The sequence below is a fragment of the Balaenoptera musculus genome, chromosome 6 (assembly GCF_009873245.2).
Source record: "Balaenoptera musculus isolate JJ_BM4_2016_0621 chromosome 6, mBalMus1.pri.v3, whole genome shotgun sequence".
Lineage (NCBI taxonomy): Eukaryota > Metazoa > Chordata > Mammalia > Artiodactyla > Balaenopteridae > Balaenoptera > Balaenoptera musculus.
The window spans coordinates 91997812-92016001 of record NC_045790.1 but is presented as its reverse complement, the minus strand read 5'-3'; the positions used below and the strand labels follow the sequence as shown (position 1 = coordinate 92016001).

Below are 18190 nucleotides of genomic sequence, written 5' to 3'. Positions count from 1 at the left end.
CTACTGCAAATGGTATCATGGCCTCTTATCAACAAGAGAAGACTTCAGTTCCTGTTCTTGGTTAGTATTTTTTTTCACTCTAAATTATTACATTACTAAGCAGAAGGAATATCTTTTTGTAAGTGTTGAGAAGGTTAGTAGTATTAGGAGAGAATGGGGAGTCACTACAATTTTCCCTCAGTTCTAAGACTATATCTTTATTAAAATCAGTTTAATGCCTTTAGTGTTGGGATCCTGAGTAGGGGTCTGGGAAATCCAACATGACATTAAATGTATAATTTTAAAAAATTGTTCTGACATACACACTTGTCAGTGCAGTGGCATACACTCATGCATACAGGCACATTACAGTTGAAGTTTGAGTCTAAACAGTCTACTTTGCATGTACATTTTAAGGATTCATCTGAATCATTTTTGACTATTGGCAGTTTTGCATTGTGTCTTGGGTACATTTTCATATTCCTTGCTTAAGAGCTGGAACTTTTTAGTCATCCTTAGGATTGACAGTATAATTTGAAAACAAATCCAAGGAAGATTAGCATTTCATCTGCATTTCCTATTGAATTATACCAGAAGTGTTTTGTTTATTTGTTGGGGGGAGAGAATTCTCATTAATTAGGTTACATATTCCTCAACAAAGTTAAAAGCCCTAAAGGCTTTCTTTTGAAAGTTGGTTTAAAACTTTTTTTTTTTGGCCACAGGGGATCTTAGTTCCCTGACCAAGAACCTGGGCCCCGGCAGTGAAAGCGCTGAGTCCTAACCACTGGACCGCCAGGGAATTCCCTAAAAAACTTTTGAAAGATCAGTTTGGTGCCAGAGTATTCGCCCTTCATGTGGATCCCTCGAGCATAGCAACTTCTTTCTAGCTTTGAAAAGGTGGCAATTTTTACGGCTGCTATTTGCATTTCTGGCATGTGAGAGGCAACATTCTGAAATTTTTTCATTTAAATGCTACACTGTGGTAGCATTTTGATGACATTTGAAGTAGACTTTGTGGGAGCCATGTCAAGTTTAACTTTCATGGCTTATGTTGCTACCAGGAATAAATTAACCACCTTCCGCTCCAGCTAAGCTCATATATGCAGACAGTTAACTGCTGTATCCCTAGATCCCCTTCTTCCTGGAGGCTGGCAAGCTGCCTTTGGTATCAGTCCCAAAACGTACACTTATTTCTGAGATGCTACAATTCATCTCAGACCAGAGGCTGTTTGGTAATTGTTTAGTTTGTAATGTGTCTAATCCAGTTGTGATTTCTGTCCCCTCTTTTCCTCACTGCTGGCTTGATGCTGACCTTCAGGTCAAGTTCAGTCACACCTTTCTCTAGGGTGGTCTAGTTGGCTTTATTAAAGAGCACTTCCATTTCCCAGCTGAGCCTTAAAGACTTTAAAATGTTGAGGCTCCTCATTATCAGAGTATGTATTATCCGTGTCCCTGTGTAGGAACACTAGTGTAGATTGTGTAGGAAAGGAGAAGTTCTCATAATCCAAAAAGAGGCGAATGAGCTACTCACAAAATAAGTTCCTCTCAAATATTCCTCACCTGCCCCTTCCCAGCTAACAGTAGTAGGGGATCAGTGACTTGATGGGGCATTTTCTGATTGTTTCATGTTAAGATGCAACGTAGTACCATGCAGGTTGATTGCAAATCTTGCAAAAATGTAATCCATTTCATAAAATGGATTAACCTTTTACCAGGGTAGTGCTTAAATCATGGCCGAATTGGACTTGTTATAATTGATAACAAAATTACTTCATATGAGTGTGGTTTGACTATCAAAGGATTAAGAGAAGTCTTTGGAAAAATTGATAAAGCCCTCAAAATATTTTTGTGAAATGACTCTCTCTGTGCTGTGAAATTCAAACATGGAAATGTGAAAGATGTCATGTCCTGCTGTCATACAGTTTGTCAGAATAATTTCTTTCCTGCCAATAAGTCAATACTTGGTATTTATTCTTAGTTAAGTCTAAGAATCAAATATAATTGTAGTTATGCCTAATTTTTAAAAATAAGATACACTATTTTCAGAACTTGTTTCTTTTTTAAAAACAGATAAGGTGTCATTGAAAGTTTAGTTACTATTTAACATGAGATTATGGGGCTTGTTGACCCTGAATTTAAGTAGCCTTTTCCAATATTGTTAAATAAGCAAAACCTCTTGTGGTCTTTTTGTCTATATACAATAGGTTTTTGTTTGGGGGTGTAGAGAGCAGTAATTGTATGTGAAATTATAAAACTGTTATGATTAGTAGAGAAAATCTGGATTGTACAGAAAAGTATGGCAAAGAAAATTAAGATTTGATAATTTGTAGTCATACATGTGTACCATGCATGTGTATATGTATAATGACAATCATGTTTTTAAAACATTTTATCTTGAGCATTTTTCTCACATTTTAAAATATTCTTGTAAAATAGTTTTTCATGTCTGTATGGGTCATATATATAGGTGTACCCTGAATAATACTGAGAAAGAACGTCTCTCTATATGTATTTTCTCATGTCTCTACTTCCTGTATATGATTTCTACTTAAGTAAGAGACTCCATAAATCTAACTGAAAGAGGGCCTGTGAGTTTTATCTAACGGTGACAAATTTCCCCCAACCATCGCCCACCTCTTCCAGTTATTTATTTATTTTTTAAGTACAGACATTTTTATTGATTAGTGTGTTTTTAGAAATTTTTATTATAAGTACTTTCTGTCCATTAACTTTACTTACTGAATACACACCAGCACTTTTTTTTACTCTTATAATTGAGGTAAATTTGACATACAGTGAAATGTACAGCTCTTTTGTGCATAGTTTGGTGAAATTTAATACATGCATACGGCCTCGTAAGCACCACGACTACCACCCCCTCCCATTTGAAATACAGAACATTCTTTCACTTTGAATCACTCAGTGGGCATTTTTCTCTTCAACCCCCCCCACATGCCTAAAGTTGAAGTGGAATTCCTCTTCTTGGGGCAGGGCCTCCAGGCTGTGTTTGCTCTGACTGGGAGGTTGTTAGGGTCACAGAAACATTAACTCTGGTTCTGATGGTCGTGTTGTAGGTACAAAGCCCCGTCCCTAGTGTTAGTTTAGAGTTACTGTCTCAGCTCCCACCAACATGAAAGAGTGTGTCTGTCACATTTTCTCTTTCCTTTCAGGTGCTGAGCTTTTTACACCACCAAAGATCAACAAAAGAACCCGGTGGAAACTGAGCCTTCTAGAGTGACTCTGACCCCAGTTAGGAGGGCTCTGGCAGAGAAGGCTGTTTTCCTTCCACTCCTCACTCCTCGAGGCCTGGCTGCTGGGAACCGGGGAGAGTAAGACCATCTACCTTAGCATTACAGAGAGCTGCTCTGTGCAGCAGACCTCAACAGACACCAATTCTATTTTATTTTGCATATAATCTTTTTTTTTTTTTTTTACTTTTAAAATTTACTTATTTATTTATTTTTGGCTGTGTTGGGTCTTCGTTTCTGTGCGAGGGCTTTCTCTAGTTGCGGCAAGCGGGGGCCACTCTTCATCGCGGTGCGCGGGCCTCTCACTATCGCGGCCTCTCTTGTTGCGGAGCACAGGCTCCAGATGCGCAGGCTCAGTAGGTGTGGCTCACGGGCCCAGTTGCTCCGTGGCATGTGGGATCTTCCCGGCCCAGGGCTCGAACCCGTGTCCCCTGCATTGGCAGGCAGATTCTCAACCACTGCGCCACCAAGGAAGCCCTTGCATATAATCTTAATTGTTAGCAAGGCTTTAAGCTTTAACCCATATAGCATCATTTTGTAAAAATTACTGTTCTTCTACTTAGTGCTAATTGAGAGCATATTTCTGGTATTTATGGTAATCAGGGCATTGGGTTTCATTCCCAGTTACAGGTCGGAATCATATTGGGACCGTAGACAAATCACAGAATTGATTTGTGCCTCAGTTAATTGGGAATGTTTCGTGGCTGCTACCTCAAAAGTGTGAAGAAAAGTAAAATAATGTTTTTAAATTGTTTTATGTTCCTTGAGGAAAGCCTTATATATAAACAACATGGCTATTAGTGCTTCCAACATTTGGTTGAATTTAATCATTTAAATGACTTCACCTTGAACTAAAGCAGAATGAAAAGCGAAATCTATCCTTTGATATTCTAAGCTTTCCTATGCTGACAGCGGTTATTTTGTAATATCTTGCCAGGTCATGTGCTTCCAGTTATAACTGGGTTGAGCCTCCTATCACTACAGTGTCCATACGGACTGTTTTTATGGCCTGTGAACGTTCTGCTACAGTTAGCAGTGTCAGAGCTGGAACAGATTAGAATTCCTGAAACAGTATTGCGTACATTTGGGATGGTGAGCTGTGTGCATCATAGGCATGAGCGGTAGTAAGTTACTCCTTTTTCTCCAAATGTTGCTTCTTTTAACATAATATTTTTGTCAGTATCTAGGTCATTTCATTTATTTTTCTTCATGGTGCTTAACTGACCTCTGTCTTTTAGTTATTTTCTTTGGAAGAAATGAGAATGTTAGCTCTTTTTGGTGAGTCTAGAAAAAAGCTCAGTTCATTTGGACAGTAGTTTGTGGCTGACTCTTGGGTAAGGTTAACAATCTCTTTCATGCTTTTAATACCAGAACCAGACCTTTATTACTCTACGTAAACTAACAGGAAGTCAGAGTATAGGTATACCCAGAATTGTGTAACTAAAGAAGCCTTTCCCTAATATAGCAAAATGTAAACTATAGAATCTAGGTGTGTTCACTGTATAATTCAATTTTTCTGTGTGTCTGAAAATTTTCTCAAAATAATAGAAAAAGAAGAAGATCTATAATTAAGTGCCCAACATTGAAAGGCTGCAAGTGCTTTGTGACTACTCTTTGGTGTGGATTAATGAACATGGTAACTTATATGACACTTTAATATATTATAGTGCTCTTGCTATGGATAATAGTAAAGGGACCCACGCTGATGTGTTGGAAATAGAAGTAAATGTGTCTGTTGATAATTGTGTGACTTTGCATGGATGTTCACTTTCCTTGAAATAATGTATTGAAGCAGCAAAAAAGAATTTGTGTGAATACAAATTATTATCAATTACTCTATCCTCTGAGCAAGATGGAATTTTATTCATTTGGAGAAGTAGCTGGTGGGAGCAGACCTTCCAAATTGAAGGCAAAGTCAAGGGCGAATTTATGGGGGAAAATGCTGTGTATGGGCAAAGGAGAAACTCCTGGGAGTGATGAATGCTTAATTTGGGGGAAAGATTCTGTCAACTTCTAGAGAAGAGTATATAATTCTTCCCCCAAATTTGGGATCTTCCCAAATTCATGTTGCAGGAAGCTAAAAGCCTCAGTTATTTAGTTTGTTCCATGGAATCAGCTTTGTTCAGATGCTCCAGACATCAAGAGGAAACTTGCAGAGGATTGTCTCCTGTAATCAAAGTGTATTTTATATTTAGACTTTTTTAAAAACTGAGGCAGGAGCTAATGTTTTTATTATGCCTTTATGAATATAGCTTGGTGTTATTTCTTAGCACTGCTGCATATTTTAAAATAAATTTATTTTTCACATATATCTACATATATACACACATATATTTATGTGTATATATACATACATGTGCACACATCTGAGGGATTTTTCATAGCCATAATTGAAGAGGATGTTTTTAAAAATAAATAAAACTGACGATTCTTAGTAATTTAAGGTGACTACACGTTTGGGAAGCAAAATTAGCTTTTTTTCCTCCTCCCATGCCAGCCCATAACCTTCTTTGCTTCACTAGAAGCACCACCTGGACAAGTCCTTGGGAGTCTTTGGCTGTCCTTCCTTGTCTGTCATATTTAGTAGCAACTGAGTTGAGGATGAACATCTTAGAAGCTAGGTAACCATAAATGTCTAAGATCTGTAGACAAACCAAAGTTAATATGGTGATGTTTGGCAACCCTGAAGGCCTGCTCTTGATTCCTATTTTCTCTGTGCTCCCTAAGCCCTTGCCTATGCTTCATGCTTACACTAGGCTGTTCCACCATTATTCTTACTAGCTTTGAAGTCCGAGGAACTTCAAGACCAACAGATGTCCTCTTGGTATACGGAAAGAACAAAGTCATGGGTCCACTCATCTTAGCGTCCTTGAACAAAGTCATTGAATCTCACTGAATCTTGCCTTTCTACAACCTTGTGTGCCCACTGGGCTAACCTGGGTTTCTCAGTCTCGACACTGTTGATATTTTGGGTTACGTCATTCTTTGCTGTCCTGTGCCTATAGGATGTATAGCAGTATCCCTGGCCTCTACACATTTGATGCCAGTGCTACGTACCCTCTACTCCTGTTATGATAATCACCAATATCTTTAGACATTGCCAAATGTCCCTTGGGGTTCAAAATTGTCCTCAGTTGAGAACCATTGGGCTAAGATGACGTCCAAATACTTACTAAAAACTATTCATCTTTTTTTATGTGTGCGGATTCTTTTTTTCTGCAAGTGTGATTTATATGGATCAAGTGAGAGAATTCATAAAAGTGGTTTGAAAGAGATTACACAGTTGTTTAGCCTTATAGTGGTATTTTTCATTTTAAAATGCAGTATAGCATTTGGTCCTAGGATGGCCTGGGAGTTCCCATTCTCCAGAACCACCTCCCATGCCTCCCCTTCATCAAGACCCTCACCTTTTGGGGGGTGATCGCCTGGGGGTTCATAGATCCCTTAAGGGATCTAAAATAGAGTATTTCTGTAATCCTATGTATTTTATTTGATGCAGTTAAAAATATTATTCTATTATTCTGAGTGGTCCATAGGCTTTACCACCCTGCCAAAGAGGTCCAAAGGTTAAGAATTAACCAAACTTCAACCTGCCCATCAGTGAATGTTCATAGAGTGTTGACAGTAGTGGTTTGGGCAGAAACTGAGGTGAACAAGGCATACTTCTCTCAAGTCAATGTACCCAAATCCTAGCTGATTCCCTGATCCTCCAGGGTAAGGCTTAGTCCTTGCTGACTAAGCCCTTCTGTGGCTATTTCTGCTTCTCTACTCTAGCTTGCTGGTGCTAGCCAGCTGTGCTTACTTACCAGGCCTCCAGGGTGGGACATTTAGGTCTTTCAAGGCTGTCTAGGCAAACCTGGAGGCTATGAGGGTGGTTTCTCCCTGGGAATGGTAGAAATGCCATCGCTCTCCTATGAGTGATTGAATGTGTGTGTCTTTGGGTGTACGTGTGGCTCAGGATCATAGTAAGGCATTTGGGCTCCTTTATAAGAGGTAGAATTCTACAAGATAATACTAGCTAACAGCCCTTGTGATCACCTCCTGGAGGCCACACACTGGTATTCAGATGTTTACCTCTGATATTTACATCAGCTGTGTGAGGTAGGCATTTGAATTCAATTTTACAGGTGAGCAGACTCAGGTCACACAGCTAGTTGGTAGCAAAACAGTTTCAAATCACAGAGCCCATGTTCTTTCCACTATTTTATGCTGCCTGCCAGTGTTGGAGACAGGGCAGAGAATGTACTGGGGACTGTTCTAAAAAACTGAAGGTCCAATTATAAACTACCCCACAGGAATACCACAGAACATGCTGGGCTCTGGAAGGGCTTCCCGGACCATGAGGATCTTTACGTTCCTTCAGTCCCTTAGTTGGGTTAGAATGACCAGCATGGACCAGCCTCCCACAAACCCACACTGCAGAACTGGCAGCCTTTATCCTGCACCCGTTCCAGACTCCAGTTGTATACCCTGCAGGCTGATGGAGAATCCAGTCTGGTCGGAGATGAGCATCTGCTGCTTGAAGTGTCTGGAGAATGGCTGTGGGTTGCATCCTCATGACCTTAGTGCTGATAACCCAAGATAAATCTGCCCCCAATTTTTTAAAGGGGGAAATCTATATAGCACCTATTCCCTGAAGAGTTTTTCCCTTAAGATATACATATCTTGTTCATAATACACCAGGTTTCAGCAGCCAGTCACCATGATGTCTTGGTAAGAACCGGTATTGAGACATAAATGACTATTGGAACTAAAAGAAAGTACAGTTAAAGCAGGTGTCAGACATCTTCGTCAGCTCTTTCCAAGCCTTCAGAGTCACTGATCAAGTGTGAAATGCACTCTGCTGCTTTGTGGGAGACTGAACCATTACAGCATACTTCCTGTTGGTGTTTATTGAAAGGGATCTTCTTATATGCCACAACAGCATTTACTCTATCTATCTAATCTATCTTTATCCCACTCCCCCTTCCAAGCAGAGTTTAACAATACTGTAGTACCTAAAGTGGAGAATATACAAAATAAGGGACAGAATAATTTTAGAGGTAGTTTCTCCCCCAAATACTTAAGCACTCAACCTATAAAGCACGTCTTTTTGGTCCATAATCATTCCCCCCTTCTCCCCCCACCCCCCCGCTGTTGTTTTGGCAAATGGACATTTTAAGGCAGATGCTGCATGTATGAAGTTCTCATTGCGTGAGGAAATAGAGAAACACACTGTGGAGGGAAACGTGAGGATTGTTTAATAGTGCAGGAGTGAAACGGCTGGCTCAGCTCTCTGTGCATGGGATGGGTGCTCACCCAGCAAAGCTGATGCATGGCCACCACAGAGATCATGCTTCATCGGAGTTCAGAAGCACCTTCTGTAGAGGAAGAAAGGCCCGTGTTCCTCGTACTCAAAGCGGTGGACCCACAGTGGTTGGAAGCCCTGAAGCGATGCCAGGATGGAGCCACCCGTCCACACTGCAGTGTCTCTTTCGGGCAACACGTTTACCTGGGGGGTGTCATTAGGACACATGCTGTTCAGCTCCTTCTGCAGACGGTTAGGGAAACCGCTGAGCATGCTGCTCCCCCCACAGAGTAGGATATTCCCCATGAGGTCTCGTTTGAGGGCGATGTCACACTTGTTAAGGCAGGACACTGTCTGGGTGTGGAGGCCCAGCTGCATGGACTTGATCAGAGAAGGCTTGAAGAACATTTCTGAGCAGAGGAACCTTTCCTGGCACAGGTATATCTCCTGCCCATCCGGCAGGGTGTACCGGATCGTATGCTCAGTAGCTGGGACTTTCTTCTCTTCAGTGGGGTCCAGGGCCACAAAGCAGCATTTCTTCTTGATGTCCTCCACAATGCTCAGCTGGTCCTCAGTGAAGTGTTTCCCCGAATTGTTCATCAGGCCCATCAAGTAGGTTGTGAGGTCAGAACCCGCATAGTCCAGCCGTCCGGTGATGCTGGGCAGAGGATAGCCCTCGTAGATGGGAACCACGTAGGACACGCCGTGGCCGACCTCCACGACCAGGCCGGAGGTCCTTCCGTAGGAGTACATGGACAGGCGAGACTGGTAGGCGATATGCATCGCGGGAGCTCTGAAGGTCTCGAACAGCATTTCAGCGTACTTCTCTCTGTTGGTGTGTGGGCTCAGGGGTGGGTCTGAAACCAAGACCGCGTGCTCCTCCGGGGCAATCTTCATCTCCTGATGGAAGAGGTAGTCCCAGATATCCTGCACTGTATCCCAGTCCACGATGACGCCATGTCGCAGAGGATTAATTAGCTTGAGACGAACCTCCGGGTTCACAAGCTCATGCCCCACGAATGTCTCCTTGCGATTGTCCCCGGTTTTGGCCGTCTCCATGTAGGGTTTGCCCACTGTGGATGAGATCACGTGGGTGGGCTTTGGCAGCCCGGCAAAGCCACATTTACAGTAGCCCGTGCCAAGGTCCACGACCACTGCTTTGGTCAACTCTAGCTTGGACTTCTTATTGACCACAGGTGATTTCGTAGGTTCTTCCGGCTCTGAAAGGTTACGGCGAACCCACACTGCCCGCTTCGCTGGGCCGTCCTTTAAGGAGGCAGTCTGGAGGACCTGTGTCTGCAGGGAGGCCTGTTCACCCATTCTCTCGGAAGGCCCGTCCCCTATGATTGCCGCCTGTGGAGCCCACACGCTCTTAAGAGCCATTTTGCTCTCAGAAATTTCCTCAATCCCACTGGCCTCAAGGCCTGAAAGGCTTAAAGCAGAGGGCAACTTGAGAATTTCCCCAGTGATGACATCACTGATTATGACATAATCCAGTGTCCCAGGGCTTTCTAGATACTGGGAACCTTTGTCCTGTGTTAGGGTAGATTTGAAAGCGTTTTTAAAGTGACTTACTTTTTTCTAAATTTTGTAATAAACCTGGTTTATCCAATCAATTAATATTTATTGAGTGCTTGCTATGTGCAAGGCAGGCAGCAGTGAAAAAGAAAGACAAAAATCTCTGCCCTTGTAGAGTTTACATTCTAGTCAGTGGGGATTGGGGAGAGACAGACAATAAACAAAATAAATATATGTTAGAAGATGTTAATGGCACAAGAGAAAAGCAAAGCAGGGAAGGCTGGGGGGAGGGTGGCTGTGTCCATGTGCCATGTATTTTTCTCCCTGAGACGGTGACACTTGAGTGAGGACCTGAAGGAGGTGAAGGAGAGTGCCACGTGTATATCGGGGCACAGCAGGTGCAGACGACTGCGGGTTAGAGCAGGGTCTGCAAACGCAGGCCTGCAGCCTGTTTTTTTAATAAAGTTTTATTGGATCACAGCCATGCTCATTCATTTACATATTGTCTATGTCTGCTTTTATGCTGCAACCTCAGAGTTGAGTCATTGCAATAAGTACCGTATGGCCTACAAAGCTGAAAATGAGTATCGACTATCTGGCCCTTTACAGAAAAGGTTTGCCGATTCCCAAGTTAGAGGATTCCAAGAAGACCAGTGTGGCTGCAGTGGAGAGAGCAAGGAAAAGTAGAGCTGGGAGAAGGGGTGGGGGAGGGAGAGCAGCTCACGTTAGGCCTCATAGGCCATTGCTAGGACTTTGGCTCTAACTCTGTGTGAGGTCAGAAAGCACTAGAGAATTTTGAGCAGAGAGTTGACACCATCTGATTTAGATTTTAGCAGGACCAATGGCTGCTATGGTGACCGTGCCGAGCACTTCTGTCCCACTTATTTCTGAGGGCAAAACCTGCAGAAGAATTATTTTTGGACACACATTTGCACACATACTCCTCCTTCGTCCAGGTCATTGGGTTGACAATGAAATTAGACCCTACAGTCCCACTGACGAGAACACTGAGGCTCTCGGGTACATAGCCCACCCAAGGATATCCAGCCAGCAGTGCCAAGTTCTGCTGACTGCGACTTCTTCCCAGGGGTATTCCTTGATGGGACACTACATGTGTCTCTGAGGCTGCTTGGCCACTGTATCGTATGCCATCTCTGAAGCTGGGCCTGTTGGTGCTGACACCTGCTGCTCTCAAGGTGCCCAGGATCCATCCTTATGTTATGCAGCACCGTGCTCTTATTAAAGAGGCAGTCACTACAGTGGTGGGCTTTCTCCTTTAAGGAAGTTACTGGGGATGCTCTTTACTCCTTTTGGGGTATGAGAGAAGAAAAGGACCAAGTCCAGTTTCATGAGCCTTGTGACTATGTGATAGGGGCAGCTTCTTGGTCCAATGGGTAGAGGAGGAGATGGTATTGAATTTTGAAAGAAGAATAAGAAAATACTTTTCTCTATGCCTGGCTGCCTGAGAAATAGCTTACTTACCTCTGCTTTTCAGGGGTTTGCATGGCCAACTTGGATTGTCTGACTTTATTTCAAGAGAACTTGTATGACAACCAAAGGTGTATTTAGTTTAGAATCATCCATTTTCTTTCTCCTCAACCCACCTCTTGATTTCTGAGAAATATGCAGCTGCTTAGTACATTTTTACTGCTCTGGAGTCCTGTAAGAGCCTATATTAGTTTCCTACTGAGGCTGTAACAAATTACCACAAATTTAATGGCTTAAAACACAAATTTATTATCCTGCAATTCTGGAGGTTAGAAGCCAACAGTCAGTCTTAGTGGGCTAAAATCAAGGTCTCAGCAGGGCCTCGTTCCTTCTGGAGGCTCTAAGGGATAATCCTTTTCCAGCCCTTAGATGCTGCCTACCTTCCTTGGCTTGTGGCCCCTTCCTTCATCTTCAAAGACCTCTCAGACTTCTGCTTCCATTGTCATATCTCCTTATCTGAACTTGACCCTCCTGTCTCCCTCTTCTTAAGATACTTCTGATTACTTTGGGCCCACCTGGATAATCGAGGGTTGTTAATCTCCCCATTGCAAACTTCTTAGCTCACATCTGCAAAGTCCCTTTTACCATGAAAGGTAACATATTCACAGGTTCCAGGAATTCAGATGTGGATATCTTTGGGGGACCATTATTCACCCTCTGTCACTCGACCTGTGCATCCCACTTCACTAAGACACTCAGAGCCTGACATGCTCTGTTTCACAGGCTCCTCCCCCACCGCCCATGCTTGCTGTCCTTAGCGCTTTCTGTCGTCATAGGTGGGAGAGGTGCTGTGCTAGCTTAAGGCCAATTGCTCCATCTAGTCTGTAACGTCCATGGGCACAGGGACTCTCAGCGTCCATCCCCACATCCTTCAGGCTAAAGCCAATGGACACATTTCACTCCTTTTACTTCACCTCTCAGGATTTTGCATACTTGGATGCTGTGTCCTAATGGAAACCCTTTTCCCCTTAGCTTTCACGTCACCCTTTGTGACCCTTCTCTCTGGGTCAGCACACAGTGGTATCAATGATGGAAGGATATAGAGACTGTTGGCACACTGCACCCAAAACCTCCACTGCCTGGCACCCGCAACCCTGCACACCTGTCACCAGCCATTTAAGGCATATGTGGGCTCCTGGGGGTCTCTGGTGAGGTCCCTCTAGGTAGAGACACTCTATGTTGCTCATGGTTTCTTGGGCCATATTTTCTCATGGGATAACACCTGCTTTTGCTCCTCTGGCCCAAGACCAAAAAAACCATGAGATCCTTCTTGAAAGCAACACTGAGGCTCTCCCCTAACGTGGAGAAAGAAAACGAAAAAATTAGACCACGAAACACATTTCTCCCTGAGGTGGTATCCTTGCTCCTAGCTTTGTTTTTTGGGACACCACCCACCCTTGACCTTTGGAGGAAAGGTGAACCAGGCCCTGTAATTTTAGCAGCTATGGAGGGAAGGAAGAGAATCTAGTAAGGAAAAAGCCAAAGTACGTTTCTTTTCACGAATGCAGATTCCTAGATCCCACCCCCACTTTACTGAATCTGAATGTTTCGAGCCTAAGACTGTTGAGACCTAGGAATCCAACTCTTCAATATGTTGACCTTTGGGAATCTCTGAGTCAAGCTCCCAGCAAAGAAAAGAATTCCTTGTCAAACAGACAGTGAGCCTCATTCCCAAAGCTCAGCCCTCGGTGTGATAACCCCAATACTAAGACTAACCAGTTTCCTTGAGGTGGAAAGGAAAGGAGCTGTCTTCAGAAGGTGGAGATACTCTACTGAGGACTTAATCTAGATCATTTCTCTTTCCCGAGCTCCATAATCCACAGCCTAGTGGCCTCTGGACATCTCTAAGTCAGCACGCCCCAAATGGAACTCATTACCTTTCCCTGTATAACCGCTCTTGCCCCTGTATCCTCTGTCTATCTATGAGGAGCCCTACCATCCACCTAGATGCTCAAGCCTGAAACCTGGAGGCAGTGGATAGGGATCAATCTGATGAGGGGATATAGCATTATCAAAATCAGGTTCGACTAACATTTTGAGTAGCTTGCCCAAGCTCATACAGATTATAATAATGGAGCTAGATTTGAACTCGGGTCTTCTGAGTCCAGTTCCTTACTCCTCTGCCTATTCTGTACTGTCTTTCCATAAGGAGGGGAAGAAGAGGAGGCTTAGGGGGTCCGTGTGCATTGCCTTTAAATAGCCTAAAAGTGTTGTCACATGGAAGAATTAGCTTGCCTTGCACAACCTCAAAAGTAGACCCAAGACCAATTAATGGTTTCTTCAGAGAGGTACAGATGTCAATCCAATGTGAGGAAAAGTTTATCCCTCACAGCTGTCCATGCCAGATCAAGTGTCTAATCCTCAGGTTCTGTGATTTTGAGATACCACCAATGGAACTTGGTGGTGCTCATAACTGAAATCCTTATAAAGTTGTTTCCCACATAATCCAGTTCCCTAGTGCCATGTTCCAAGAAACAATCCAGCAAACAGAAATTCCCATGAGTTCTTTATTAACATTCTTATATGTTCCACAGCAGTATTTCTTTTTTTTTTTAAATTAATTAATTAATTAATTAATTAATTATTTTTGGCTGTGTTGGGTCTTCGTTGCTGTGCGAGGGCTTTCTCCAGTTGCGGCGAGCGGGGGCCACTCTTCATCGCGGTGCGCGGGCCTCTCACTATCGTGGCCTCTCTTGTTGCGGAGCACAGGCTCCAGACGCGCAGGCTCAGTAGTTGTGGCTCACGGGCCTAGTTGCTCTGCGGCATGTGGGATCTTCCCAGACCAGGGCTTGAACCCGTGTCCCCTGCATCGGCAGGCAGACTCTCAACCACTGCGCCACCAAGGAAGCCCTCCACAGCAGTATTTCTTATGTCTTAAAAATCCCTCTTTTCTTTCCTATCAATGTCACCTAATCCTTCAACTACTTCTGCTCTTGTTAAGTTTCCCAGAAAACTTCCTTAGCCCCAGTTGTTTCTCTTCCCCTTTTCCTCCTGTTTCTTTTTTTTTTTTTTTTTTTTTTTTTTTTTTTTTTTAATTTATTTATTTGTGGCTGTGTTGGGTCTTCGTTTCTGTGCGAGGGCTTTCTCTAGCTGCGGTGAGCGGGGGCCACTCTTCATCGCGGTGCGCGGGCCTCTTCTTATCGTGGCCTCTCTTGTTGCGGAGCACAGGCTCCAGACGCGCAGGCTTAGTAATTCTGGCTCACGGGCCTAGTTGCTCCGCGGCATGTGGGATCTTCCCAGACCAGGGCTCGAACCCGTGTCCCCTGCATTAGCAGGCAGAGTGTCAACCACTGTGCCACCAGGGAAGCCCCCTCCTGTTTCTTTACCAAAGCCCTAATCTGTCTTATTATTTAGAGGGGGGACAGTTTGGCACAGAGGACCCTATGGGAACCTAATGAATTTGTTTGTTCTGTATGACAGGCCATCTTTGCTTGGGCAGAGGAAAGGGATTCATCTTTCCCTCTTCCTCACTCCCCACATCTAATCTTCTAATGTAAATGCAATGCTTGAGGCTAGAGATGTCACAGGAGCCTATGAGAAAGGGTCTCAAATGCTAGACTAGAAGCTTGGATTGAATTGAGGACAGTTGAGAACCAACCAATTAGATTAGATTCTACTTTCTGAATTTCTTTAGAACCTGTCCCTTCCTTTTTTCCACACTATCACAGCCCTAGCTTAGGCCACCTTCAAGTCTTACAAAAATTTCTTCAACATCTTCCTTTTAGATCTCAGAGTCTTGTCCCTCCATATTACAGCTAAACATGAATCTTTCTAAGATTTTGTCCTGGAAACCAAATCTAACCACTCCCCTGCTTAAAGGCTTCATTGGCTCCCCAGCTGTGGTCAGTTTAATCTAAGCCCTTACCTCTAGAATTTGGGATCCTCCCTAGTTGCCCCCATGACTGCCGTATCCTGATGTATTTTTCCAAACACCTTAACTACTGGAAGCTCCCCACCATGCCTCCCTCTGAGTGTTTGCTCAAGCTGTGCTCTCTGCTTGGGATGGCTTTCCCTCCTCTTAGCTACCTGACAAATATCCACTTATCTTTCAGTACTCTACGTAGGCAGCACCTCTCTGGAGAACCTTCTGACTCCCTCCCTCTTTTGTGCACCTCTGTTCTCCCAGTAGACATCCACCTGCAAACTCCTCTGCATCCATTCATCTTCTTCCCAACTAGATTGGGCACTGCTTGTGGCCAGGTTTCTATCATCAGGGCCTACACACTCTTCAAGGTGACCTGGTACATTGGATTTGGAGGAACTTGGGTTAAAGTACAAACACTCCAAGAGCTGTTTGCTCTTGGGCAAGTCATTTGCATTCTGAGCCTTGATTTCCTTAGCTCTGCCTACCTCCCAAGATGCTGTGAAGTGTCATGTGAGGTGCCTGCTACAGTGTTTGGCTTACTGCAGGGGCTCAAATATTTATCACCCTCTTGGCCAAGAAGCTGAGGAGGAAGAGGTGTTCAGCTAGTGAACGGGGGATTAGGAGTGAGGATATAAGGGGAGGGAGCAGAAACCTCTGAGATCCAGGTGTGGTTGGATTGCTAAAACTGTGCTGGCCACCTGCTCCGTCAGGGAGCCAAGTCGCGTTAGGCCGATGGGGGTGGGGCTGATAGGTCAAGGGCCTGCCAAGGCCAAGCCCTCCCTGGACTGCCGGAATGGACCAGCCCGTGGTGACATCACAATCCTGAGGAGTTGCCAAGGCACTGCTGGAGGTGGACCCTCTTATTTCTCCCCACGGAGCTCTAGGATGTGGATGTGAGAAAGGTGAGCAAGGAAGGCAAATGGCGACGAGGAACAGCCCTAGCCCCAAGCCCATGGGCACGGCTCAGGGGGACCCTGGAGAGGCAGGCACACTGCCAGGTCCTGAGGCTGGCATCCGGGACACAAGTTCATCCACTCAGCTGAAGATGAAGCCCAAGAAGGTGCGTAAGATCAAGGCACTCATCATTGACCTGGGCTCCCAGTACTGTAAGTGTGGCTATGCGGGTGAGCCAAGGCCCACCTACTTCATCTCCTCCACTGTGGGAAAGCGCTGCTTGGAGGCGGCTGACGCCGGTGACACCCGCAAGGAGACCTACGTGGGCCACGAGCTGCTCAACATGGAGGCGCCTCTGAAGCTGATTAACCCGCTGAAATACGGCATCGTGGTGGACTGGGACTGCGTCCAGAGCATCTGGGAGTACATCTTCCACACGGCCATGAAGATCCCCCCCGAGGAGCACGCCGTGCTGGTCTCCGACCCCCCACTCAGCCCCACCAGCAACCGCGAGAAGTATGCAGAGCTCATGTTCGAGACCTTTGGCATCCCCGCCATGCACGTGACATCCCAGTCGTTGCTGTCCGTCTACTCCTATGGCAAGACCTCCGGGCTGGTGGTGGAGAGTGGGCACGGCGTCTCACACGTGGTGCCCGTCTCTGAGGGCAACGTGCTGCCGGGCCTGACGAGTCGTGCCGACTATGCCGGCAGCGACCTCACCAACTACCTGCTGCAGCTGCTCAACGAGGCCGGCCACAAGTTCACGGACGACCACCTGCACATCATCGAGCACATCAAGAAGTGCTGCTGCTACTCGGCACTCAAGCCAGCGGAAGAGCTGGGCCTGTGCCTGGAGGATCTGCGTGTGGACTATGAGCTCCCCGACGGCAAGCTCATCACCATCGGCCAGGAGCGCTTTCAGTGCGCCGAGATGCTCTTCAAGCCCACCTTGGTGGGCAGCAACCAGCCCGGTCTCCCCGAGCTCACGGCCGCCTGCCTGAACCGCTGCCAGGAGGCGGGCTTCAAGGAGGAGATGGCAGCCAATGTGCTGCTGTGTGGCGGCTGCACCATGCTGGACGGCTTCCCAGAGCGCTTCCAGAGGGAGCTGAGCCTCCTCTGCCCCGGGGGCAGCCCCGCAGTGGCTGCAGCTCCCGAGAGGAAGACCTCCGTGTGGACCGGCGGCTCCATCCTGGCCTCGCTGCAGGCCTTCCAGCAGCTTTGGGTCAGCAAGGCAGAGTTTGAGGAGCGGGGCAGTGAAGCCATCTACAGCAAGTGCTGAGCAGTGGTGTCCCTACAAGTCCAGGCCCGTGGGCAGGCAGCCACAGGCCGCTCTATACACATTTACAGAATTTCACATAAAATTTTAAGATGCAATGGCTCTTGTCTGGTCTGGATTTCTTGCTCTAGTGTGATAGCAGAAGGTGGTGGGGAGTTGGGTTTAGGTATATTAGCACCTTCTGCTCTGCTGGGTCGGGAGCAGCAGGGGGGTGGGGGAGGTTCACTGGCCCCTCCCCCTCTGCTCTCCCCATGAGGGCAACATCATCACAGAGCCCAGAATGTGGCTTCCTGTTCTGTTAGCTCTTCGAGGTTCAAAATCCAATCCAACAGGCACTCATACTGCTTGCTCACCCATGGACCAAGGGGGAAACAAAGGCTCAGATGAAGGGACTAGCTTGGGTCACATAGTTAAGTGGTGGGTGGGAGACTCACAACTAGGTGTCTGATTTCCATCTCCTGTTTCTGCCCCTGATGGTCACCTGCCCGTAGCTTTATCACGGCTTGACTGCCTCACTAACCAACCCTCACTGCCTGCCCCCTTCAAAGGAACAGCCCACGGGTGTCTCCTGAGTGGGAGGGGCCATTTCTACCCATCCATGGCCCTCTCCCTTTAGACACCTGTCAAAGTTGCAG

General features: G+C 45.5%; 2 protein-coding genes across 2 annotated transcripts; one reads left to right on the top strand and one right to left on the bottom strand.

Moving 5' to 3' along the window:
* Nucleotides 1-8444: 8444 nt before the first annotated feature.
* ACTL7A (actin like 7A) lies at nt 8445-9969 on the bottom strand. Its single transcript, XM_036856508.1, has one exon. It carries the CDS (start codon nt 9895-9897, stop codon nt 8575-8577), a length of 1323 nt encoding a protein of 440 aa, XP_036712403.1. The 5' UTR covers nt 9898-9969; the 3' UTR covers nt 8445-8574.
* A 6284-nt stretch (nt 9970-16253) lies between these two features.
* ACTL7B (actin like 7B) lies at nt 16254-17651 on the top strand. Its single transcript, XM_036856503.1, has one exon. The coding sequence runs from the start codon at nt 16305-16307 to the stop codon at nt 17556-17558; it is 1254 nt and encodes a 417-aa protein (XP_036712398.1). The 5' UTR covers nt 16254-16304; the 3' UTR covers nt 17559-17651.
* Nucleotides 17652-18190: the final 539 nt, after the last annotated feature.